This window comes from Bidens hawaiensis, unplaced genomic scaffold, assembly GCF_021521415.1.
Source record: "Bidens hawaiensis isolate Kalapana, Puna unplaced genomic scaffold, B.hawaiensis_p1.1 tig00016270_1, whole genome shotgun sequence".
Taxonomy (NCBI): domain Eukaryota; kingdom Viridiplantae; phylum Streptophyta; class Magnoliopsida; order Asterales; family Asteraceae; genus Bidens; species Bidens hawaiensis.
This window is the reverse complement of record NW_027492488.1, coordinates 160,645-186,732: the sequence shown is the minus strand read 5'-3', so window position 1 is coordinate 186,732 and position 26,088 is coordinate 160,645. Positions and strand designations below refer to the sequence as shown.

At 31.0% G+C, this 26,088-nt stretch overlaps 2 protein-coding genes across 3 annotated transcripts; one reads left to right on the top strand and one right to left on the bottom strand.

Moving 5' to 3' along the window:
* Window positions 1–1,537: 1,537 nt before the first annotated feature.
* Window positions 1,538–7,139, bottom strand: LOC143551166 (ASI1-immunoprecipitated protein 3-like). Its single transcript, XM_077041663.1, has 8 exons — window positions 6,804–7,139; window positions 5,297–5,365; window positions 4,513–5,217; window positions 4,290–4,442; window positions 4,117–4,200; window positions 3,928–3,987; window positions 2,219–2,305; window positions 1,538–2,121 (listed from the first exon to the last, which is right to left on the bottom strand). Exons 1-8 carry the CDS (start codon window positions 7,131–7,133, stop codon window positions 1,798–1,800), a joined length of 1,812 nt encoding a protein of 603 aa, XP_076897778.1. The 5' UTR covers window positions 7,134–7,139; the 3' UTR covers window positions 1,538–1,797.
* Window positions 7,140–23,409: 16,270 nt separating this feature from the next.
* LOC143551147 (uncharacterized) lies at window positions 23,410–25,859 on the top strand. 2 transcript variants are annotated; one of them, XM_077041650.1, is made up of 3 exons: window positions 23,410–23,587; window positions 23,835–25,327; window positions 25,416–25,859. In XM_077041650.1, the coding sequence occupies exons 2-3, from the start codon at window positions 23,843–23,845 to the stop codon at window positions 25,743–25,745; spliced, it is 1,815 nt and encodes a 604-aa protein (XP_076897765.1). In that variant the 5' UTR covers window positions 23,410–23,587; window positions 23,835–23,842; the 3' UTR covers window positions 25,746–25,859. The 2 variants fall into 2 exon arrangements, with proteins under 2 accessions (XP_076897765.1, XP_076897764.1); XM_077041649.1 differs by having other exon boundaries at window positions 23,410–23,591; window positions 23,832–25,327.
* Window positions 25,860–26,088: the final 229 nt, after the last annotated feature.

The window sequence follows — 26,088 nt, the reverse complement described above, 5'->3', positions numbered from 1 at the left end:
AAGTATATTTACCGACTCAACACCCGAGACTGACAGCACTTGAGTTTTACCACCGTCCAAGTTTGCACAGCGCAACGCGCTGATATAACACTAGTTAGTAATTTGGTAGTGGGGTTGGACCCCACCTTTTGTGCCCTTTGTACCCTATCACGATAATAAGAAGTTTGCACGGCGTGGTTTAATAGGGTGGTGAGCTGGTCATGGCACTTCTCATGACACAGAGCCTCATCATACACATGCAGGCCCGGCTCCAAGAAAGTAAAAAAAATTTGGGTCAAAGACGAAATTTTTTTTTTGCCTTAATTAAAAATGAGTATTTTGTTGGTTTAAACAATTAAATTTTTATATAGGTTTTACTTGGATATAATTTGGGTTGTGTAAAAATTTTTTGTATAAAAATAGGATTAAATATGTCTCAAATGACACTTGAACCCATAATCTTTTGGTTGAGAGTAATACATCTTTGTCACTAGACCAAGCTAGTGGTCATATAATTAGGTTTAAACATTAAATATACATATTGTTTTTAATAAAAATAAATATAATTTAAAAAAAATCGGACCTAACAGGGTGTCGGGCCTGTGATCGTCGACCACCCCGCCACCCCTATGGGCCGGCCCTGTACACATGCAACAACATATTCACATCGTATGAATCTCGGAGGGGGTGATTGAATCGTAACTACTTTGAACGGTTTGTGATCGATAAAATAAAACAACCAAGTTTAATGAAGTAACATGGGTAAAAAGATATGAAGTTTCCATACGAGGCAGTTGATCAATTGCCCGATTATTTAATCTACATCAATATACATATATAATCTTAGGGTTATTTAATGAACATACGCTTAATTAAAGAAACTTTAATATAGTTTTTTAAGAAATTTTTGTTAAAAAACTTTAATGGGGTTCAAGTTTTAGCAAATGCAACATAATGTGGGTTTTAGGTCAAGGTGTAAACGAGTCAAGCCGCTCATAAATTACTTGAGATCAGTCTATTATGGAATTGAGCCGATCTTTAGAGCTAGAGCTAGAGTCATTTTGCGATCCTAAATTAACTTTTAATTTATATAAATTTTGTTGAATATACTTTGATAAGGACAATTATTATGTGTCTGAATTTGATAAAAATAATTAATTAATACATATACATATTATACTATATATAAAAATTATAATTTGAACTATACAAAATGTTAATAAATATTAAACATATATAAATAAAGCAATTAAATAATAAACAAGCCGAGCTCAATGTTAACTGACTAGTCATGAGCCAAGCACGGTTAAATAAACTCATTAAAAGAAATTGTTTTTTTCACAACCATAACTTGTTAGTTTAAATTTTAAAGTAACAAAAGTAAACAGAAAAAATCCAGAGTCGTGTTCTACGATATTTATGATTATGAATTAAACCACCCGAAGGGTTAAAGGTGAAGAACACACCTCACTTTTACCAAAAACAAAACATTTCGGGTAAAATTTACCGCAAACTTTTTCCCGATTCCACTACCCCGATTCATAAAAGCTTGTGTTCCCATACTACCAGATTGAGATACCTGAAGGTGTCCCCTTACAAACAAAACTTGTAAAAAGATTGCCATAGTTTAACTAAACCTCTTGTAACTCTGCCCCTACCGATGATTACCAAAATTGGTCAGCATATAAATTTAATCCAGAAGTCTATTACTCTTTCCCCATAAACTTGTACATGTAAACACACACGATTTACACTACGGATCATTTCACACTACGATTTAGACAGGGCTCAAAGGAGTATGAGACTGAAACGCGAAAACTAGTTTACTGGATCAGTTGGCGGCGGCGGTGGTGGTGGTGGCGGCGGTAGTGACGATGGCGGTGGCAGGTTGTCGTTCTCATCGGGCCTGGACTTGTTGAAAGACTTATGCTTTTCCAGTACGGTGGCAGAAGTGTCGGTTGTTTTTTTAAATGAGTCGTTACGGTCACGAGGGCTCACCAACTTCTTTTCAACATCTTCAAACTTGGCAGTAGCCCATGGTGCAGTTCCTACTGTCTTGGCTGAGCTGGGCCCATCTATTGTTAGTGTTGATGCTTCATCCCTAGAAGCATACCACGCGTGACCACATGCATTACACTCAAGCTGCAATCATAGGACGATCAACATCAGTAATAAGTAACATTAACACGAACATGGATTTTATAAATTTATAAACTTGGTATGCGGGATGAACAAGAACCTGGTATCGATCTGCATGTCCACCAGATATGATTTCTACTAATCGTACTTTTTTCTCCATACATCTTTTACAGCGAGCATCTGTCATCTGTAATGCATATTAAGATCAAAAGGTTTTGTTAATAGCCCAAACCGAGCATAAACTCTGGGTCGGCACGAGCCCAACAAAAAAAATGTGGGTAAAGAAACATGAACATGCACAAAACAAAAATTACATATATACGCATAGGGAAAAGGCAAGTGAGCAGTTATGCAGCTGGTTTGGAGTGGGTTAGGGTATACAACACCCATAATACCCTCTTTTCTTTATTTGTTAAAAGTATCACACATATTAAGCTGTATATATATAAGTATTAAAAATCCATCCTCAACAAATAATTTGGTTCGCAACCAAGTGTTCCTCCCTCTCCCTCTCCCTCTCCCTCCCTCTCTCTCTCTCTATATATATATATATAGGGTTGGTATCGTTTAAGAACTCTGAAAAAGTTAAGAACTCTTAGGAACTCTTAATAACTAAACATTTTTTTAATTATTTTTATTTATTATTTATTATTTTTTATTTATTAACATTATTTAAAAGTAGTTTTATTATATTTTATATATAAATATTGATTAAATATATTAATCACAAGTTTACATATGGGTAAAATTTATGTACTAACAAAGCTACATATGTGTTAAAAAAAACATAGATATGTATAAAAACTAATTTTCAAAATTGTAATCGTAAATATAGATATAAAAAATGATAAAACTACACTCAAATAACATTATCATACAAAAAAATTATAAAAAACGTTAATTTTCAAGAGTTCCTTCAAGTTCTTTAATAATTTAAGATTTCTGTAATAATACTCATCCTATATATATATATATATATATATATATATATAAGCCGGTTCAAGTACAAAGTTGGTCGCCTGGTCCTATGGACGGGGGTATTTGCTTCTATTTATGCATGCAGGTTACAGCACATGTATATGATACACCATTACAATGGTAAAACTGCAAAGTTATAATGGTATAACTTGCATAGTTATAATGATATGACTGCACAATAATGGCATACATCACAGTTATAATGGTATGACAGCACAGTTATTTGCACAGTGCATATGTTTTTTTAAGTCACTTTGAAAAAACATGTGGAAATATTATACATATATATAAAAGAAAATAAAAATGTCGATTTTATGATATTTAATGAGAAAAAAAAAATAACAAAAGCGACCTCCCTCTTTTACCCCTCCAAGCCATTAACAGAATAACAGCTTCCAACTAATATTAACCATTAAATTAACTTCATGTCCCCATTATATACTGGATAAACCCAAAAGGGTGCCAACGAAAGCCAACTTACAACTAAAACAAAGTTGCTAATAGGTTTTCATGTAGACACCGAAAACGAATTGAGTAACTAATTTGAATTGGCTTGCCAAAATAACAAAAGCAGCAAGCTTAAACCAATCAACTCGACTATATTGACACCCAACCCGATATTAATATAGGTTAGAAAAATAACATGAAACACATCCCAAACCCATCATGAATTAGGCAACATGAACCGAACCCGGCATGGAATAAACTGGGTAAAAAAATGCGTCGATGCAAAACTATTTGGGTCAACCCGGAAACAACTCATCAACCCAAACACGACCATAATTGCAAGCTTAAAGTATATATTAAAAAGATTCGTTGAATCAGAATTACCTGCACTTGTGTATCCTCTTCCGGTTCTCTACTAGCAATCTCTTCTGCTGTCAATCCCTCCTAATACGCCATGTCAAATTATGAGAAACGAACAATGATAAGACAAACATTACACAAACACTGTAGTGAACGCATAGATACATACATATACTGATATACATATGAAAAGAAGATTGCATAAAGCCATACCTTCAACTCAATAGGTGACATAGACAGTATTTTTGAAGGTTCCAGTTCTCCCTTTAGAAAGCGACGAGCTAACTGTGCATTTTTCTGCAAATGTAGATAGATGCACGCTCTTCAAACATACTATATGATAATAGTATAACACTTCATCATTGTCCTAATAAACATGTGTATACCTTAAAGTTAAAAACTAACTGTCGCAACTTCTGGTTATACTTTTGAAAATCTGAAGATAAAGACTCATGTGAGGCCTCCTCAAGTGCAACTACAGCACGAACCGCATCATCAGGCCATACAGGAGGCGATCCCGTTCCTGTTTCTGTTCCACTCTGCAGCATAATAAATTATTATATGTATAATAAATTCCAACTTTTCGAGATAATAGAATTCCTTGCTTACATTTGGAACTTTGTCATCAGCCTCATTTGCAGGAACATTATTGCGCTGACTATCTTCCACATTATTATTGCATACAAACTGTACAGTATCTAGAAGCTTCTCTAGCCACTTATCACGATGCTGATCATTCGTGACAGCATCAAACTTCACCAGAATGTTATAACATTCTGAAGCAATACTGTTACAACTTCCAGGTGTTTCCGACCTCGACAACGGTCCAGACCGGTTGCTTACATCATCATCTCTAGAAACATCCAACGGTGACATATTCTTTCTCCTCAACAACCTTTTACTCCTCAACAGATCTTCTGTTTCAACAATATCATCATCAAGTTTAATATCAGGAAGGTCTCCTAACCGTGACATTGTTTTCTGAACAAGAAGGTCAATTTCAAGTTGCATGTCGTCTTCGTAATCTTTGTCTGTGAGCTTGAAGAGGCGTTTCCAAATGGTGTCATAAACCTTTTGAACAATGAACCCAGGATGCACTTTACGACTCGGGATCTGTTTGTTTGCAGGTATAAAATGCACCACACATTTGTGCATTACAGATTCAGCTGGTACCTCATCTTTGTGAAAACTATAAAACAGTTCCCGTGTGTCCTGTGATTGCCAATTTCCTCCACCTTTTCTTTCTGCCTCTTCAGGTCTGTAAAACCATTGTCCAGACATCATTACACTCCCATCTTTTGTCTCTGTGATATCCTGTGCATAAAATGAAACTACCACTTCAGAACAGATAAAAATGGTACAGAAAGAACAAAATAATATTATTATACAGAACCTTGATTATAGCAACATATGGCTTCTTGTTTGGTCCTTCTGGAGCAGGAACTAAAAGCACAGGATCCTCCTGAACATTCATAAAGACAGAACACGGTTAGGTTTTTTAAACATATAACTAAGGTGTTCAAAGAATCAATTTCGAACATCTGAATTAACGAATTGAATTATTCAAATTTTAATTTTTTTTTGAAACCTGAATTCGGATTCGAATCAAATTCGAACTAATTTGTTTCGAATTCACACAAAAATAATAATTGGACTTTCGGCTTCGTTTGGATATTGAATTAGTATCCCAATTACGATTAAAATCGGTAGAAGCCTGTTTTCACACACACACACACAGATACACATACATATGCATATAAATACCACATATACGTTGAGAACAGTGAGAACCGCATAATGCACTTGTACCTCTTGCTTAAAGTGTTATACAAATGACAGTTACGTAAGCGCGTAGCCCACTAACTAATTAAATCAATAATGCACAACGTATAAGTGAATTATTCTGTTCTCACAGTTCATGACATAAAAATGTTCAGAAAAAAATAGTTAGAATTCGAATTTAATACCATAAATTCCCATTTTATTCAAAATTCAATTCTAGCCGAATCCAATTTGAAAACTGAATTCGAAACTTTAATTTTGAATTATGAGTTTTACGAGTCTGATACATATCTACATAACAAATGCATTAGGTTAAAAATTCGCTTAACCAAGTAAAACCGGATCTCATAAGCCAAAAAACCCTAGCCTATCGGTCTCTCCCCAATTCTCAACAAAATTACCACCTAACAAACAATAGCACAAAATCCACAACGCGCTTGACCACTTGTACCTCTTGTTTTAAGTGTTATACAGATTGCAGCTACGTAACCACCTACCCTACTATCTGACTAAATCATTAATGTACAACGTAGAAGTGCATTATGTTGTTCTCTCAGCTCTCAACATAAAAATGGTTATTTAAATTCGAACTTAAAACCATAAATACACATTCAATTCAAAATTCAATTACTAAATCGGATTATCACAATTCAAACCGAATTTGAATGTTTAATTTCAAATCGAATTCGAGTTTTTGAGTTCAATACATATCTACATAACATATAACAAATGCATCAGGTTAAAAACTCGTTTAATCAAGAAAAACCCGATCTCGTAACCTAAAAAGCCCTAGCCTGTAAACTCCTCCATGATTCTCAACAAAATTACTAATCCTAAACCACAACTTAATTAAACGAGTCACAAGCTCATAAGAAATCCCGTCAAGCTCGGGAAACAAAAGAACCACAAATATGTTTGAGAGGTAGGAGAAGCGCATAATAATGCACTAGTACCTCACTACCTCCTGCTTTTAGTGTCACGCAGACAGCGATTAAATCATTAATTCACGATGTACAAGTAAGTGCTTTATGCTGTTCTGTTCTCACAGTTCCTAACATAAAAACGGTTGAGAAAATAATATAATAATTTGAAAGTGCAAGTTAATTAAAAGAACTGACAAGCTCATAAGAGATTCCGTCGAACTCGAAGGACTTGTAATGATTCCTCCTGGTTTTCCCTTTGCCTGAAACCCTAACCACCTCGCCAATCGGCTTGGCGTCCGGTGCTTCTTCGTCTTCTTCATGGTGATTGGGTTGTTTTTTGTTGATTGATTGTTTAATTGCTTCTTCAAGCTGTTGTTGTTCGTATTCATCCTCGTCGTCTTCGTATATCTTCATTCGCTTTCTCTTCCGTTGGCTCGAACGAACTTCGTCGGCATCTTCTTGTTGTTTTGGTGGTGGCGCCGCGTCGTCTTCGTCGCTGGTGGCTAAATATCGCCTGTTGCGCATTTTGTTGTTGGTACGAAATGTTTGTTTGGGGAGTGTGTGTGGGCGGTGTATTGTATGACGGAATAACGGGTAACCGTTTGGTTACTTTTAAAAATAAAATCTCAAAATATCTTTCAGGTGTGAGGGGATTATCAAATTTGGTAACGGTACCAAGTTTTGAGTTTTCGATCCTGTTATGGTTTGGTACGTTACCGGTATAATCTAAATTTTGCACATTGAAACAGGTCTAAAATGTAAGAAGGCGAGTTAAGCAAGTGGTTCGTTTTTGGTCGGACATAAACTCGACTTTATGTCGGGTTCCGTTCCGACATGAAGAAATGTTAATTAGAACTTTCAAGATGAAGGAGTCGTCTTTTATAAGTTTAATGTTGTGAAATTTCCAAACCTTGACTGACTAATCGCATACGCGAGTCGGTTCGTTTTGGATGAACTGATATTGTTGTCAAATTATTTTCAACACACCATCATGTTCTAAACATGAGATAATACAGAAAACAGCATAACATAAATTACATAGAGAATGAAACAAGTATTGAAAGACTTTGTAAAGTCAAAGTATGCAAACACCAAATTGACAAGCAAAAACAATAGTGTTTATAGACGAATAGTCTAATTTATAGACGAATTGCACCCAAGGGTGTTTCAGTTCATTTAAATTGGTCAAGATACTTTAATGGAGTTGAATGGCATTAAAAACATCAATTAATCATAATTAACGAGTTTAATACAGGATTAATGATCAAGGATGATTAATATCATCATAAAGTGGAATCACAAAACATCAAATGATTAAATTTAGCCTTGAATCGAATTATTTGTTGGAATTGACTCAAAATTCGTAACAGGCTAGTCTGCCGCGTTTCGCAAAGGACCATGGCTTTGGGCTTCACGGCACGCGACCCAAATCTAAGTCTGCGTGTTCTTGAGCCCGTCGTGTATCGCGAAGGGGTGAAGGAAAGATCTTTCACAATACGCAGCCCAATTAAATTTACAATTTGTACCTAGAACTGTCACATGGCGCGAAAGAATTGAAAAGTTGTAGAAATAGTCATTGGACTTCATTTTACTATGATTTAAGTACAAAGTACACGAAATAACATTGCAAATTAAATTGTAACGTTACATAAACTCATCCAGCACCATAAATCATAAGTGCACATGAATAATACGATTTTGATCAATAAATACGACTCCAGAATATAAACGGGTCGGATAAACAGATTCAAAATTTGATGAATGTCACATTTAATATCAAGTGTATCGTCACTCAAAATATCATTATCAAAGGGTGTTTTCATCATTCTGATCCTTTACATGTTCGTTGCTAATTCCACCAATAAATTATCCCCCTCATTCACGTAATCATGAAAATCCATCATGTCAACTTCTAATTCATCTACTTCATTATCCTTGTCAACTATGTTGTTTGTGCCATCAATTTCGTCGTCACCTTCAAAGTATTAATTGCCTACAACTTAATCAGTCAAAACATATTTGATCATCCACATGTATTTTATCCCTAATAACATCTGCTATATGACAATTCAAATCTATTTCATGAATAAAACCAAATTAAAATTCTTTAGTAGCTTTTAATGAAAGCATAAAAAGAATCATAAATCAACATTTGTTTTATTCTGGTTTAAAAATTCAATCTTGAAGAAATTAGAGACATGTTGTATAGTTCTTGAACATTAACACCATTGCATGTATCTTCGATAGGGCTGCCTTGCAACATCTTCTATGATAGTAGTCGTTATCTACGTCCAGGTTTCTTCGATAAGATCTCTTTAGAGTCGATCGTAGAAGGCATCTTTGATATGGTTCAGTGAATTTGTTTTGGAGCCATTTGAAAGAACGAGGAAATGAAGCATTGTATTTATGAAATATTAATGCATTAGTTCACAACACAGTACTCTATAATGATATATTTAAAAGAATGCACATGAAATTACCAAGTTGCCCCTCATGTGCTTGGCACATGGAAATACGGGTCAGGCAAAACGTACCCCTGGTTGCTTGTCATACCCCCACCCCCCACCCCCGGAAAAACCAACTTTCATATTACCCCTTAAAATCATATAATTACCAAATTAGCACAAAAATAAGGATTTCATATTATTTTTTTTACAATTTGCGTTTTTTTTTATGATTTCGAGTTTAGGGTTTCGGGTTTAGGTTTTAGGGTTTAGGGTTTAGAGTTCGGGTTTAGGTTTTCGGGTTTAGGGTTCGGTTTAGGGTTTAGGTTTTCGGGTTTAGGGTTTAGGGTTCGGTTTGGGGTTTAGGGTTTTAGGTTTTCGAGTTTTGGGTTTCGGGTTTATTTTGCAAAAGATAAAGAGGTAAAATAAGGATATTATAAATATATATACTATTATAATTAAAAAAAGATATTATAAATATTTACAATATTAATACTAAAAAAATAAATTAAAAGTAATACTTGATAGTTTTTAATTTGATATATGTAATGAAGATTATTAAGTGAAAAAAATGTTGTAGGAACTAATATGTATATAAATAATGTTAAGAGGTAATAGTAATTTATCTAATAAGTTAAAGGGTATATATTTAGTAAAAATGGTGTAGAGGGTATACATTTAGCAGCAAAAAACCTAACCTCGTCCGTCGTGGAGACCTTTTTTTTTGTTACATATACCAAACTTATTAGACCCAATAAATAATATCTAACATCTACGGACTCAATCCATGATATATATACACATGTCACAGAGACCTTTCAATTTTCTTTTTCGAAATTAATTAAACAAAAATAAATATGGAGAATGAGATATAAAAGGATGTTTTGTTTTTTAAATTATAAAAACAAACAAATTTAAGTGATAAATAATTTTGTAAGTTAAATTATAGAAATTAGGATAGAGAAACTAATATGAATGTCCCACTGACTATACTTTCAATGCATGACAAAAGCTTTTTATTATTATATTTCTAAATTATTTTGTGTCCTTTATTGTGCAACTCTTTTTTGAAAGCATTATAGAAGCTACTTCAATGCGTGTATTACCTCGTCAAATAAGACTTGGCAATGAAGTTTCAAGGTTAATTCATCAAATTTATAAAGTTGAGTAGTAGTTATTTCTCAATGAAGTTATTAACCTATTGGGGGGCATAAGTTAAGGTTAATTCATCTCATTTCTAAATTGATACAAATAAAGGCCATTCGTTTAAATGTTTGACCGACTAAAACATGTCAATTAAGTTTCAAGATTAATTAATCTAATTTCTAAAAGTCTATATATTTTTTGTAATGATGTGTGATAAATAAAGGGCGCAACTCCTCTGTTGTTACGGTCATTCCAAAAATAAAAGATCAATAAGCATAAACGTCTACCATCCCATCAACCTAATTGGGTCTATTAGCAATGTGATTTCCAGTATTCTCACTAATCGCCTCAAAACGGTTATCAGATCGGAAATTTCATACAATCAAATCGAATAGCTTTCTTTGACAAAACTTTCACCTCTGTTTGAGTCTAAAAATAAATATTCATAAAACTAAGTTTCATGGCATCAAGTAGATTTGTCTTACATGATTCATAGGGGCGTGCACAATTCGATTTGAGTCTACCCAGTGCCGTCTCCAATCGCTGATGTATGGGGTCGTTATTTGCCACTGGGTTACTCCATGTAGCAGACTTTATCCGTTAATAACATATGCAACGTGTGCAATGCATTAAACACAAGGTCAAACACTGTAGTCAAACACGATGGTTAAACACACATTCAGACACAATTGTAAAACACACAGTCAAATACAATTAGAATGAAGTGCAGCATAGGTGTGCAATGAAGTCAAACAAAAAGACAGTTGTTAGTATTAGGTATTATGTTAGTTAATCAGTTAAAATTTTAGTATTATGTTAGTCAAACATAAAGTCAGTTATTAGTATTAGGTATGGTTAAAGTAAAAGTCAAAATACAAGTTCTCAAAATTTGCATACATTATTCAGATTTGGGGATAAAAATAAACGAGAATTCAAACTTTATATAATAAATAAAACCACAAGAAAGCAAAGTGCAGGGGTATAATGATTTTTTCATTGGAATTTAAACAAATGCTAAGCAGTTGGGTAACGCTAGGGCTCATAACAACCCATATTGCAGACATTAGGGTGTAGGTTGCCAGACAATTAACCATTGGGTTGCATAGTGTATTTAGGTGTTGACCATAGGGGTACATATTGCATTTAACAAAAGATATTTGTTGCATTGCATGCATCATCTATCCAATGTTTTAAAAACCGGTTCAAACCGGCCGGTTGAACTGGTTAAATCGGATTTCACACACTAAGCCGGTATTTTAAGTCCCGTATTTTTGACCGGTTTGCTAGAACATCGTGCTGGCGGTTTTTGTCTAAAATACTGGTTTTTACCGGCAAACCGGTATTAAGCCCGGGAAATTTTTGATATTTGTTGCCCATATATTTTCAAAATTACTTTTAACTCAGCAATTAACATTCAAACGTTTAAACTTTATAACTATTTTTTTAAAATTGAGTGCTTTTGTATTATTTTTTTTAATATTGATTAACTTTTGGATTATTTTTTGTTATAGGAATTATTTAGTTTTGGGTTATTTTTGAATTGAAGTTGCATTTATTGAAATTATAAGGCAAACAATTTTACCGGTTGAACCTCCCGGTATAAACCGGTTCAACCGGTTATATCATTTTTTAGTCTAATCTGGTACAACTAAAATACCGGTTTTTAAAACATTGCATCTATCTATACTATTAAAACAATTGAGATTTAGTCCACATGGCCCTTTCCCATTGGTCTATTTCCTATCTTTCCAATTTTATCATTCACTTCTCTAATATTCTTAACATTAAAATAAATCAAAAAAAATATCAAAGACTCCATAACCTGTTACTAATAATATCTATTAATTGTTATTATGGAATATTATTGAATTATTGAATATGAATATGGATTACCTATCACTATACCATACCCGGTTTACATATCCATTGGTCCATTTTTTTGCATTCATAATATGGAAACTATTTTAACCTAATCACCCAAAATCAAGTATTCCCTATTTCACGCCTCCAATTTCTTCTGTCGATCTGCCTCTTGATTTCATTCGATCCGGAAAATCAACCTTCCACATCGATGTACCTGTTCACCATCAGGAGGTTTTCTGTTACTCATGTCGTCCTATCCATGCATGTCTTCACCATCGATCGACCTTACTTCGACTCACTAAACCATCAAGTACTACATTGTATCTACTATTGTTATTTTGTTTGACAACTTTTGGTATGTTCATTGACAAGAAACGATTTATTATTTTTAGGATTTCATAATCTTTTTTTGCCGCACATCAGCCGTTACACCAAATGTCAATTTGTTTTTTTTACTAGTATTGTTTAATTGATATTTGATTTATAGGATCTATATATACTAATAAAACAATAGACTTTTTGGACACATGGCTTTATGCAATTAGTCAATTTTACTAACTTCCATAAATAACTAACATGCTCATAATTATTTTCTAATTAAATAATTCAAAAATAAAATAAAATACCAAGTATACTAAAATGGTTATTGACTAAACTGATAGGTTCCCCATCATCTTTAGAACTTCAACATTCAACATGACCTTAATTACCAAAATTTGTCTTTATACTACTTTTACTAGGTTATTGACCCGTGGACGCCACGGGTGGAAAAATATAAATCATGTAACATCCACACGTTTATAGCATCAACTGATATATAAATCATGTAAAAACATAATATTCAACTAAAACAACATTCATTTTACAATTATAAATTTGTATACAGTTTCTTATTAACTACATATGTAGTTTTATTTGTAAATTTGCATTCCTTGTCTATTATAAGCATTTTAACATCGTCTCTACTCTTCACTGGTAATAAAGTCACATATAGTTGACCATGTGTAGACACCGATTCTCGCATGTATATGCCAACTCTTGCTTGAGTCATCCTCATTTCAAGCAAAGAATCATGCTCATGAGATCTTTTACTTCTTTCATAAAATAAAAAAAATTCCTAAAACTAAAACACAAATCAAAACTATGAATGTAAAAATTTAGTTTTCCCTTGATCATGACCATAATACCAAAGTTACCACTTAACAAACTTCTTCAGCCCAGTCGCCAAATTCATCGTCGGCTTATACCAACATAAAATTAGGGATTTTGAATTAGCATAAATTATGGGCGAAAATTAGGAGATCTTAATTAGAGGATTTTCAAAATTTAAAATACTTGAATGTCATGTTCTTAAATTATATTATAAATACAAAATAATTAAAATGGTATCTTTAAATCTACACCATAATTTCAACCTACAACATTAAATTACTAATGTAGAAAAATAACTTACTAATTTCTTTATTAACATTAATACAATTAATCACCAATACAATAATTCCGTATATGTAAAATTGATTATCAACTACCGTATATAAAAAATTATAATAAATTATGATATATTTAAAATTTTAATCATATGGTTGAAATTTATAAAAATAGTCAACATAATATAATTAATCAGCAAATCATCACATTAATAATTAAGTAATTGATATAAGTTGTGCAAAAATAACTTATTAATTTCAATTGAATCAAAATACAAAAAATAAAACCTGATGATTTAAGTGACCGGTGGTAACGTTGATGGATTGTGAAAACAGTCATGGGTAGGCCGATATGCTTTAGATTAAACGTCCGGCTAGTGAAAAACTTCATCGATGGTGGACGGTGAGTTGACCGGATAAATGAATTGAATGTCGAGATAGGTGGAAGAGGATGGATGCGTGAAAGAGAAGATAACTAATTAGGGTTTTTAGGTTAAATTATGTTATAATGAAAAATGAATACATAATAATAGAAATAATATAAATAATAGAAATTAATAATTAATAATTATAATTATTAATCATTAAAGAATATTGATTGTAGATTATTTCAATTTAATTTTGATTTATTTTATTCAAATGAAAATTAGAGAAGTGGTAGATATAGATGGAAAGTTTATGAAACAACCAATAGAAATATGCCAAGTTGACTTAAAGTCTATTGGTTTAATAGTATAGATAGATTATTTGATTTAATACTTTTGAAAACTCACTATAACTACGAATGTTTTTTTATGGCAACATAGGGACCATGCATTGCCATATAAAAATCATCAATCAATAATTTGAATTCTTATCATATTCAGTGTCTCAAAATTTGAATTCAATATAAGAGTCAAATAATATTAATATTTAAAAATCTGTTACAAACTATCTACTTTCCAAAACCCTTTCATTTCCATTAATTGTATTGATTGATTGATGATACTTTTTTCAAAATATTATACATTTACTATAATTATTAAATATGTTTCTGTTATATCTATTCAAAATATTTTTTTAATATGAAATCATTAATTGATTTTGTTTTTTATTTTAATTTGTGCTTAATTAAGTATAATTATGTATTTTTATGGTAATTTTTCAAAATAACACCTTAGCACCTCCTATATAAAAGTCGGTCACTGCTTATTCAATCTTGACAGCCTACATTATGAGTTTTAACAATCGTAAAATAAGCATTCCTTAAAGGTTAGTTCACTATTAGTTATTAGTTCACTGTTGTGGTTGATTTGATTTTGTGAGGATTCTGATCCAACCATTTGTTAGTTGGATACAAATAAAAAATGTTATGAATATTCAAGTTTTGATTTTGTTGATGTATTTTACTTCCCTTTTTTCTTTCTATTTTTAGAAATTGAATTTATTGGGACAACGCCACCATAAATTTTAGGGAATTGAGAGTGTATAAGTGATGTTTAAATATTGTTCTTTGTGTTTATGTTATGTTATGATTGGTGTAATCATCATATGTATTTTTTATTATAAAAAAACTTATATAATAGTTGTACATATTAAGCACTAGCGTTTTGCTTATTGTGCAGAAAGTGTAGTTATTATCATATTTTATGGTGAAGTCAAATTTTCATGCCATATGTACAACTAACTATGGTTTTAATCTATTTACTGTTAACTCTGACAGCTGGTAAGATCTTTCATATTCATAGTTTTTCCTTTTTTTTTCATTTAGAAATTAAGCATCTCACAATTATTGTTATTTTAATACTGTGATTTTGTAGTTAAACGTGTTTGTTAAATCATGAACATATCTTCATTATCATGCTTGCATGCATTCATATGTGTTGATTGGGGAATTGCGTTTATCTTTGGACTGCTTGTCGTAGGTGATTTTAAAATTTGATTAAATGTTTATCGAATGAATTGATCTTGATTCTTGATAATAAATATTAATGTAAATGAAGGTAACAAAACTGTGCAAATGGTAAAGAGAAAACGGGCGATGTTTTTGACGTTGATGATGAACAAACATGAAACGGGTAAGTTTTGACACAGGTCGAAACTTTGGTTACAAATATTTTAGATTTGGGTTAGTTTTAGAAAAAGAAATTTTGCTATGTGTTCATTTTAGTCATGGAAATTTTGGTATTTTTAAAAAGGTTGAGGTTACATGTTGATTTTAAATGTATACAAGTAAATGCGGGTTAATTGATCAAGTTTAAAGTTTAGTTGAAAATTAAAGTTTGACTAACTATTAGTCAATATTGTAGTTTACATCATTTAATTTGTTTCCTTTCAGGTGCAATTGGACAATTTTGAAAATATTGATCACTTTTGGATTACATAGCAGAATTAAGAAAATTGTTCATCTAAATGGGTCATAACTCAAGATTAGAGTTTATTAAGTCTCAATTTATCATCAGTTGGTCTTTGATATATTGAGATGGGTTGTATCAATTAATCATTTTTATTGGTTGTTTTGAATCGATGTAATGAACCTAGGATAAATGGCGCTTCTATTTACATGTCACCATCAATAATGATTCATAACTATCTATCTATACTATTAAAACAATAAGGGTTTTGGACACTTGTTTTCTTTCTATTGATCAATTCATATATATTTCATATATACTATGTATTCTTAGATTTTCTTGGAATTTAAGTAATATAATAATTTAAACCTGTTGTTATGTTTTGCAAAACTGTTTTACATTAATAACTTGTGTTAGTTTTATTCATATGATAATGCAACTGCATTGGATAATCATAAATAAGTAGTAAATGCATTTTGGAGCGTTTGAAGTCAATTCAACCATTTTCTATCAATAATTAAGCCACAAAAATTGTATGAAATTAGATTATCAAATGTATTTATGTGTTTTAGTAAATTTACACGATCATAAATATACAAATAACTATCAAAAGGCAATTTTGGAATTCATTAATTCAGGGTGTGTTGTCAATCAAAATTAAATATTCAGTTAATTAGTAAATGCAACTTGTATATATTTTCTAGCAAAAAAAATAAGGCACACCATATGTATCTAATCATATGAATACAATTATTTACATTCTTTATAATTTCAAACAACTTTCCATTGCAATGTAAATTTTTATTAATTACTTTACTTAAACTGATTCCAATCAACGTCTTTCATATTTTTCTAATGGATTAATTTCATATATATCCCTACAAAACTTGTAAATATCATATATACCCAATCAAAAATGAATATATCATATATATCCAATTTTAATGAATTTTTAATTAATGACCATTTTGCCCTTGATATTATATGATTTATTTATAAACTGTTTTATATTCTTATTTGAGTAACAATAAAAATTAGTATTTTAAAACACAAATCTCCTCCTGGTAAGTCCATAACCACTAACCAGCGATCAATTTAACATCGACCAGTTCCGGCATATTAACGTTGAGGGACCAGCCCAACAACCGCCACCAGTTCCGGCAACAAGTGTCGACGAATTATTTCCTTCTCCGACCATTGCCTCACCACCGTTTGTCTTCTTCCACCTCATACACCACCATTCGTTTCAACATCCTACACCACCCCGAAAACGGTCGGAAACAACGAAGGACAGACCCAGATGGTCGAAGATTAATGACGGCGGTTACGGATCTGATGGGTGTCGGAGATGTTGCAGATCGGTTACAGATCTGATGGGTAACCGCCATCGGATTTGCGGAAACACAAAGTCCCAAGCTTTCCTGTCATTCTCCGGTGTCACACCGCACCGCCGAATGGCCCAAAGTTTATTGCCGAGGAAGGAGACGAACAAAGTGGGCTTATAATTTTTGTTTCTTTTTTCTTCTTATAATAAATTTCTTTTTTTAATGAAACTATATAATAAAGTAAAAAAGGAAAGAAGGGTAAAATGACCATTTATTATAGTTTTTTTTAATAAATTGGGTATATATGATATTTTAAATAATTTGTAAGGGTATATATGATATTTTTAGTTTTGTGTCGGTATATATGATATTTTCAGTGTTTATAAGAGTATATATGAAATTGCCCATTTTCTAATTCGAGTATGGAAAGGTGGATACTATATATATAAGTTTACACCTTTTATAGAATCACATGCAATACATAATATTGGTGGGTTTGATACTTTTATATAAATGAATTTCTGATTATCTATGTAGATTCAAGTTAGTAGATAGTTTTTACATCAAGTAGAGTAAGTTGTGTTATTGTTATTTCATGTGTAATTTTTATTTTTTTCATGTTTTTAATATCTTTATGAACACCAAATATAAATAAACTACAATTATCACTAAAGTTAATAGTATTTGGTTTCCTGGTTTTTTAATTTTTCTGTTTTGTGTATTAATATCCTTCATTAAGTCAGCAAAATTGAAACATCATGCTCTATAAAATTTTATTTTTATATTTATGATTTTCACCCTTTTCATATGCTATCCATATTATATTATATTATAGATGTTTTTAAAATTAAAGAAAACATAATTTTGGTCAATCAACGTCTTCCATTAAAAGGGGTAATTCAAACGGTTAGTAATTTTATTATTTTTTAGTTACTTTTTAAATATTTTTTAAGAATGCATTTTTATTTTTGTAAACGTGCAGTTTCAACGCCAAGAGAACCACTTATTAGCATTTTGAACGGTATGCGTTAATACACAATATTGTATTAAAATATATTTTTATTAACTAACATATAGTAAATAAAATTAATATGTTATTAACTAAAAATTAGACACTTGTAACAGAAAATTATAAACGATCTTTTAATATATTTATTATGAATTACATTATACCTTTTTGATAAACAAATTTTTAATAACATTGAATGTATGTTTACACATTTCTTTTTTGTATTTTCTTGTTTAGAAATGATACGAAACATAATTTCGTGTACCCAATACTATTTTATATTCTTAAAACCAATTAAAATACATGTTTTAATTAAGATGTGTATACGAATCAATTTATGTTAATTAGAGGCGCAAATATATTTCTCCATAGTTTTTTACTTATATTTGGTTTACTAAGTTTATATTGTTTTCATACTTAGCAACAAAATTCACAAATTTAGATGTGGTCCATATAAAAAATCAGTTTTTTGGTTTTTAAGTAAGATCATACAAATTATTTTTTATATTTAAATTTGAAGTAAAATTTTCATAAACACATTATGCTAAATAAAATAAAAAAGACCAAAATTCTTTAGACTCATAGATTAATGTTACTAACGAATATGGATCCGAAGAACTGTTTGTGTAACGAAATTAGATTGCGAGTAATTAATTTGGGTAGACGTTTTGTTGAAGTAAAAGTTATTTCAGGTTCTAATATTGTTATCGCACTTATATAATTCATAGTGGTCTAACACCTTCAGATAAGAAACTTTCGTTTAAATTGAAGATAATGTAGTTTCCAGTTATAGTCTGTTTTGCAATGACCATTAACAAAAGTTAAGGTCAATCTCTATAAAGAGTTAGCATATATCTCGGAGACCCGGTGTTTACACATAGAAAACTCTATGTAGCTTTATCAAGAGAGAAGAGTGGTGTTAAAATTCTATTAAACAAGGAAGACAAAGTTACAAATAAATGATAAATATAGTTTATAAGGAAGTCTTTTTTAACAGCTTATAAATTTTACATTTTGAACTTTTGATTATGTTTTCAAATATTGTAATTTGAATGTTATTTGGGTTTATTTTTGTATATCACATTCATTTGTTTTTGTACCAATTTATTTACAATTTAAAGTATGTTGTCGTCCCGAATAACATATAACAACTTATGTTTTCAAATGACATATGTTTATTTAAAAATTTTAATATTTTCACCCGTGTCGTACAAAGGAAAATAACCTAGTGTACAACAGATAGGATCTCAAATTTTGGGCAGCACATTAAGTGCTCAAATGTGGCCCATACTTAATTGAATGAATAATGACATGCATTTCCCAATCAAATATAATAATTGATATTGATAATGGATATTTAGTATTATTTTTATAAAACTAATATCGAGATACGTACGATGTGCTTATGGTTTAAATTTTAAAATCCCCCTCACAACTAGATGTAAACAATGCCTAACCATATGAAGAGGGCAAATATGTCTATAGACAATGTTTTTCTTTACTTCCGTACCAATATTTATTTAACTAGGTTAGAACCCGTGTAACACACGGGTTAGTCAAAAAATCTAAATTCTTGAAAATGCACAAACTACAAATATAATGTTAAAAACAAATACAGTGTTTAAAATATTAGCCAAACTGAGACAAAAAAATCTTCTTAGTACCATAGGACCAAAAATTTGCAATTTTTAACTCAAACGAACCAAACTTTCACAAATCCCTAAACTACCATTGGACAAAAAACTGAAGAATTTTGACTTGCACTCAAAATCTTAACTCGAAACTAACTATTTGATATGTTCACCCTACACATTTATAACCTTTGGTTTACAAATTTTATGTTACAAAAATAACAAATAAAAAATTCTATAATTATCCTTCAGATGCGAATTTCATTTACAATATTAACTTTATTTCTTTGTTTTTTAAGTCATGAAAGTCCTGTTTCAACTGCTTCAAACATCAAATCCTAAAAAATCAATTTCTACATAAAAATATTAAATGTATAGAGCAAGAAACACCAACTTCATTATCTTCCGGTTCACAAAAGTCATCTTTTTAACCTTTCCAAACCAATTTGTTTAAGGTAACTGATAATTATTAAATATGTAAATAGTTTTTGTAACATAAGAAATCATAATGTCTACATATGAAATTCTTTATAGTGAAGAAAGTGTTAATATGAGAATGTTTTACAAAAGATTATAAACATGTTGGCATATTAAAAGTTAAAACCAAAAAGAAAAAAAAAACATTTTACTTGTAAAGTGATTGTTTTTTTTCTTTTTTCCGTTTTGTTTTATTTAACAATGATTCACATAAAAATATATTTACAGTTAAATATTTAAATATAAAAATAATATTAAACACAAAAAAATGTAAGTAATTGTTCAGATCATGCTCGTTTGAGCCAAACTCATTTTTACTTAAAAATACATTGACCAAATTTATTTTAAACTAAACATGAACCTAAGCCGGTTATTTAGAATTACTTATAATTAACTGTATAATAAGGGTGATATAAGGTTGCATCATGATATGCAGACTGATAAGACATTTGGTAGGAGTTATTCTTTTTGTTATCACAAATCATCTCCTTAAAAACAATAAAAGTCCATAATTCTTCGAAACAATCCATTAAGAATAAAAGTAATTCAAACATTGCATATTCAAGGACATTTACTCGTTAATTTATTAAACATTGAGTGTTGTACTACATTAACTTGCTTTTTTGGACATTTTATGGTGTATTTTTAAAGATAATATGTCTTTATTTAAATAATACTTATCGATAACTGATGACATACTTTAATTTATTTTTTTTTGTAATATATCTCTAGGTAAATAATTTGTGTTATATAATGATCATAGAATTAGAGTTTCAATTGAAAGACAACGGATTACATATAAATCAATTACGTGAATCATATTACATGGTTCGGATTAAATGAATCGCATTAAGAAGATTGAACCTATGAATCAATTAAATCCGATTGAATATGTGAAGCTATTAATCCAATTGAATATGTGAAGGTGAAACAATTGATTATGTGAATCCGATTACAAATATTTGATAGTTACCTTGAATATTGATGAATTTCAATGTAATATGTATATGGTGATTGCAATGGTTAAAACATGTGAGTTAGGATGATAAAAAAATAATAGGTATCACAAACTTGATTTTGAAATTGAATTAAAATAATTAGGAAATGCCATGTAAAAAATTAAAGAAATTTGGTGAAAAATAAAAGAAGAATTTAATGGATCAAATTTGTTTATTATATAAAGAGTTAAAATAGTTAAAAAATAATTAGGAAATGCCATGTGGCAATTTAAAGAAATTTGGTAAAAAACAAAGTGATATTTTTATGGAAATCTACTTGTTTATTATATAGAGAGATATTGTTGTTTGAATTTATAATAAGATTGATTTGTAAAACTTTTATATTTATGATGTTTTTTTAATATTAGACTTTGTTTATAACTATAATAATAAAAGATAATTTTAAAATCGTGCTACCATGGAAAGGTTACACTTGTCTTACGTCAATTAGCACTTGCAATTTATTATTTCTAAAATCGACTTTAGTTGTTTAACCATAGAACCCTTCAAGGTATGAAAATTATCCATTTAACCACTGACCTAGAATTCGTTCATATTTTAATAGGATGGTAAGGTGATGAGATTGTAATATACAAGGTCAAAAGTTCAATCACAGTAAAATACAATATTTGGTTGTTAAAAAAAACAAACTCTTATAAAATGCAATATTTGGTTGTTAAAAAAAAACAAACCCTTAGCTGGAGAATTCTATAACCGGAAGGTACACACTATATTATAATGTTATGCCTCCTTTCCTAGATATTAATAAAATGGGGAGCCTACAAATAATTTAGGATTGATTTCATATATAGTTTTACAAACATTATAAATATGATACATACTTATGCAAAGTTTATTAAAATATTATATATGTTTTTACAAAATAGTTAATATGTTATGTATACCTCATTTATTTATTAATAACAATTTAATAAATGACGAGGTTATAAGTATTTTCTAAAAGTTTAAATTTCATATACACGATACGCTCATTCCACTCCTTTTCATTACATAATGTGTTTATACTATATATTGTTATTTTAATTTTGATTGACGTTTAACATCCTTGACAACAACCAAATAATCTCCCGTCACTTCTTTAAAATTGCAAACCTTTTAAAGGTTTATCGCATAGAATGGTCTACAATGAAAACCATTTACCACATCTAACTGAACCAAGGTAAAATAACCATTTATTAAATTGTTTTTTTAATAAATTGAGTATGTATGATATATTAATAACTTTGTAAGTGCATTTATGATAATTTTATTTTTTTCGGGGTATATATGATATTTTTAATATTTATAAGGTATATGTAAAATTACCCTAATAATTCATTAATAAATATTTATTTTTTAAGTAGGATTTTATATTCAAATTCTAAATATGTAAAATATATATATATATATACATAATATACAACACTTAAAAGTTAAAAACAGAACTTATGTAAATTCGGTAATTTCAATATTCAAAGAAAGATATACAGACCTCATATCAATTTACACCTATGGATTATTACTTTCTAATATTAAAGTAATGGAAATTACACTTAGATCCCTCTCTTTTAATATCTTAGGCTTGGAACCAAACCAAATCTAACAAAAATATTCAAAAACGAACCAATAACTAAATTTGAATTCGTTTCAGTTTCAGTTTCAAAAATCAAAAACCCAATATGTAACATTGAAGTTGTTCGGTTTGGGTTTCTGGTTTCTCGATTATATAATTGACTAATATATGATTCGGTTTCCTCTATTTAACCCAATCAAGCCAAAACTAAAACAACTAATTCAGTTTGCTCTTAAAGCAATTCAATTTTGTTTGATTTTAACTTTTAAGTTTAATCACTTTGTAACTAAATATTAAACAGCATGCTTACGCAAACAAGAGACGGAGATATGTGGAGACAAAATGTGAAAAGGAGAGAACATAAACAGGGTTGCAACCGAAATGAGGTGCCGTTCGTCTAAGCAACCCAGACGGATCTTTAATTAAAAATAAAAAAAATAGAAGGGTTAAATAGAAACATTACAAAAATAATATAGAAAATGAGTCAAAAGAAAGAAGATGCTTTTAGCAGACACAACCCCAAAGCTCTCTGTGTCTATTATCATCATCAAATCAAAGAGAGAGAAAGTAAATAAGATCACATCCAATTATATATAAAAACTTCACTAAAATATAGATACACTTAAAACCCTATCATTGTGTTTCATCACACCCACTTTTAATTTCTTCAACATCTTTCAATAATAACAATCCAAAATACAAGACTTGGTATTTACTCCATTACATCTGGTGGGGTTAGCTTCGAATGCAAGTGTATGTTATCTATTACTTTTTTTTTAATTATTTTGTTTCTTATTATTATTATTATTATGCCCACCACCTGTTCGACACTTTGCCTCAATCAAATTTTTTATCTAATTAACATTATTTGCCTCATGCATTGTTAGATTTTGCTCTTAGATTTGTAAACCATGGGTAAATCTTGTTCATTTATTCTTGTTCTTTTCATTGTTTTAATGCAAACTTGTGTTTAACTGTTTTGTAATAATGATTGCAGCAGATCTGTAGATGGGTCAAGATTTAAACTTGGAATTTGAAAAGTATTGTGTGGTGGATGGAAGCCCTAAAACTGTTCTTCTCTCACATTCAAATGTTGATATCAAAAAGGTTAGTAGAAAGAAACCCAAGTCAAGAAATGCAATGTTGTTGACTCAAAATCAAGATTTTACAGTAATAAGCTTTAACCGGTATCGTAGTTCTTCGTGTCGGTCGGTTCCATCGATTAGGTTAGTTGCCAATGAGGCGCCAAGAAGAGGTTCTGTGTATCAAAGTTCGAAGGAGTTAGGTAGAATGAATCGGATTAAAGAACATGAAACCGAAGGGAGGAAAAAGATTGCGGTTTCGAGAACTAAACCTGCTCCCTTTTCGTTAGAAGTAGTCGAGTCGTTATGTAGTTCAGATGAAGATAACGGATCGGTTACAAGTTTAATCAAGAAAGAGAATCTTTCGAGCAGAATCCCGTTGAACAAATCTTTATCTTCTAAATTAGAAATGCCTCATTCACCTACCAAAACTGAAACCGAATCAGTGAAATCCACAAGTCCCAAGACTCGTTTTAGCCCGTTTAGAAAAATGTTTGACCCGTTCACAAAGTCGAAATCTCACAAAAGTCCTTCGGGCTCTGCGATTGAAGAACCGAACACAAGGAATGGTAATTTAAGAAAGTCATTGCTGAACGATTTTGCAAACACCGAGAGGGATTCTCAGTCTTTAAAGAAAGATTCTTGTAGCTCGATTGCGTCATCATCTTCTTTGCCAGCTCACCTAAGCGGGTCACTTAAATTAAGGAACAAAAAAGGGGTACCGTATTTTGAGTTTTCGGTTAAGAATCCGCATGATGTTTTGGTGGCAAAGAGATGGAATACAGGAGACGGTTTCAATTGGGTGTATACGTTTCACACGGCTCAAAATAGAAGAAAGAGTAATGTTAGTGGTCGAGGATCTAAAGATCATAGAACTAAAGAGTTTCTAATATCGGCCCAGATGCAAGTTTCTTGTTATTTATGTACAGAAATTATAAAGTCTGAAGCTTTTAACAACTCTATGCTCACAGAGTTTGTGTTATACGATCTTGCACGTTCTAGACAGTCTGTTTCACAAACCTCTGATGGTTTGAACCCGAAAGAAAACTCAAATGAGGCTGTTGACCAACCAAAAGTCAACGGTCAAAGTAATATCCACAGTTTAAATCCGTGGCCTGTTGCAGATTTGCATCCGGACCTTGAATCTGCAGCCATTGTCTTACAGGAAAGCAAAACCGACTCTGGTCTGTTAACCCCGGTTGAAGTCAGTGTCGTGATCCCTTCTGGTAACCATGGTTTGCCAAGTGATGAAAGTCAACGGGTCAAACCTTTGCTCGACAGGTGGAGGCTAGGTGGTGGGTGTGATTGTGGCGGGTGGGATATGGGGTGCCCGCTTCTTGTTTTTGGGAGTCCCGATATGAAACGAGACAAGTCATGTAACAAGAACCGCTGTGTGGAAATTTTCTTGAAGGTAAAATTTATACTTAAGCCAAAAATTGTTAATTGATGAGAAAAACTAAATAAATACATTCTTAATGTTGTTTAATGCGGTTACACAGGGGACCAAGGAGAAAACACCAGCTTTGACCATGAAGTTGACCGAGGAAGGACAATATGCGGTTGACTTTCATGCGAAACTGAGCTCTCTACAAGCGTTTTCAATATGCGTTGCTATATTGCATGGTACGGATGCCTCGATTGCCATTGACAGTGATGTGAATAAACAGATGTTGCAATGTGATTCGTTAAGAGTTTTGATCGAAGATGAAGTCAAACAGTTGATTGAGGCGGTGGCTGATGGTGAGAAAACGAGATTAAGTAAGCATCTTGATGAAATCCCGCCTACTTTTGTAGTTAACCCTCCGTTTTCTCCAATGTCACGCGCGTAAATCCCAAAACGGGTGTTTGAAAATAGAGCTTCATAGAGGAGATGTTGACTTTTGAGACCATTGTGTTTGAGTGTTTTTAGCAAATAAACCATGGTTTAATTGAAGGTGGGAAACAACACTGTTTATATTGTTGGTTCATTTTGGGGGGGAAAGTAGTGATATTAGGTTCTGTTCAGAGACTTGTTTATTTTCTTTTAATTATTATTATTATTGTTTTTTTTTTGTAATTTATATGCATGGCTACTTGGTAGAATAGATGAACTGGGATTTTGGGACATTCTTCCAGAAAAAATAGATACAACAAAAACTGTGGCCTGTTATACAGAATGTGCTTTTTTGTTTA

Excerpts from the sequence above, each read along its gene's own strand:
- LOC143551166 (XM_077041663.1), bottom strand. The coding sequence starts at position 7,133 with ATGCGCAACAGGCGATATTTAGCCACCAGCGACGAAGACGACGCGGCG. Across the intron at positions 5,218-5,296 it reads CATATGTTGCTATAATCAAG|GATATCACAGAGACAAAAGA; the intron begins GTTCTGTATAAT and ends TTTTATGCACAG. Across the intron at positions 3,988-4,116 it reads TGTCACCTATTGAGTTGAAG|GAGGGATTGACAGCAGAAGA; the intron begins GTATGGCTTTAT and ends ATGGCGTATTAG.
- LOC143551147 (XM_077041650.1), top strand. The coding sequence starts at position 23,843 with ATGGGTCAAGATTTAAACTTGGAATTTGAAAAGTATTGTGTGGTGGAT. Across the intron at positions 25,328-25,415 it reads GTGTGGAAATTTTCTTGAAG|GGGACCAAGGAGAAAACACC; the intron begins GTAAAATTTATA and ends GCGGTTACACAG.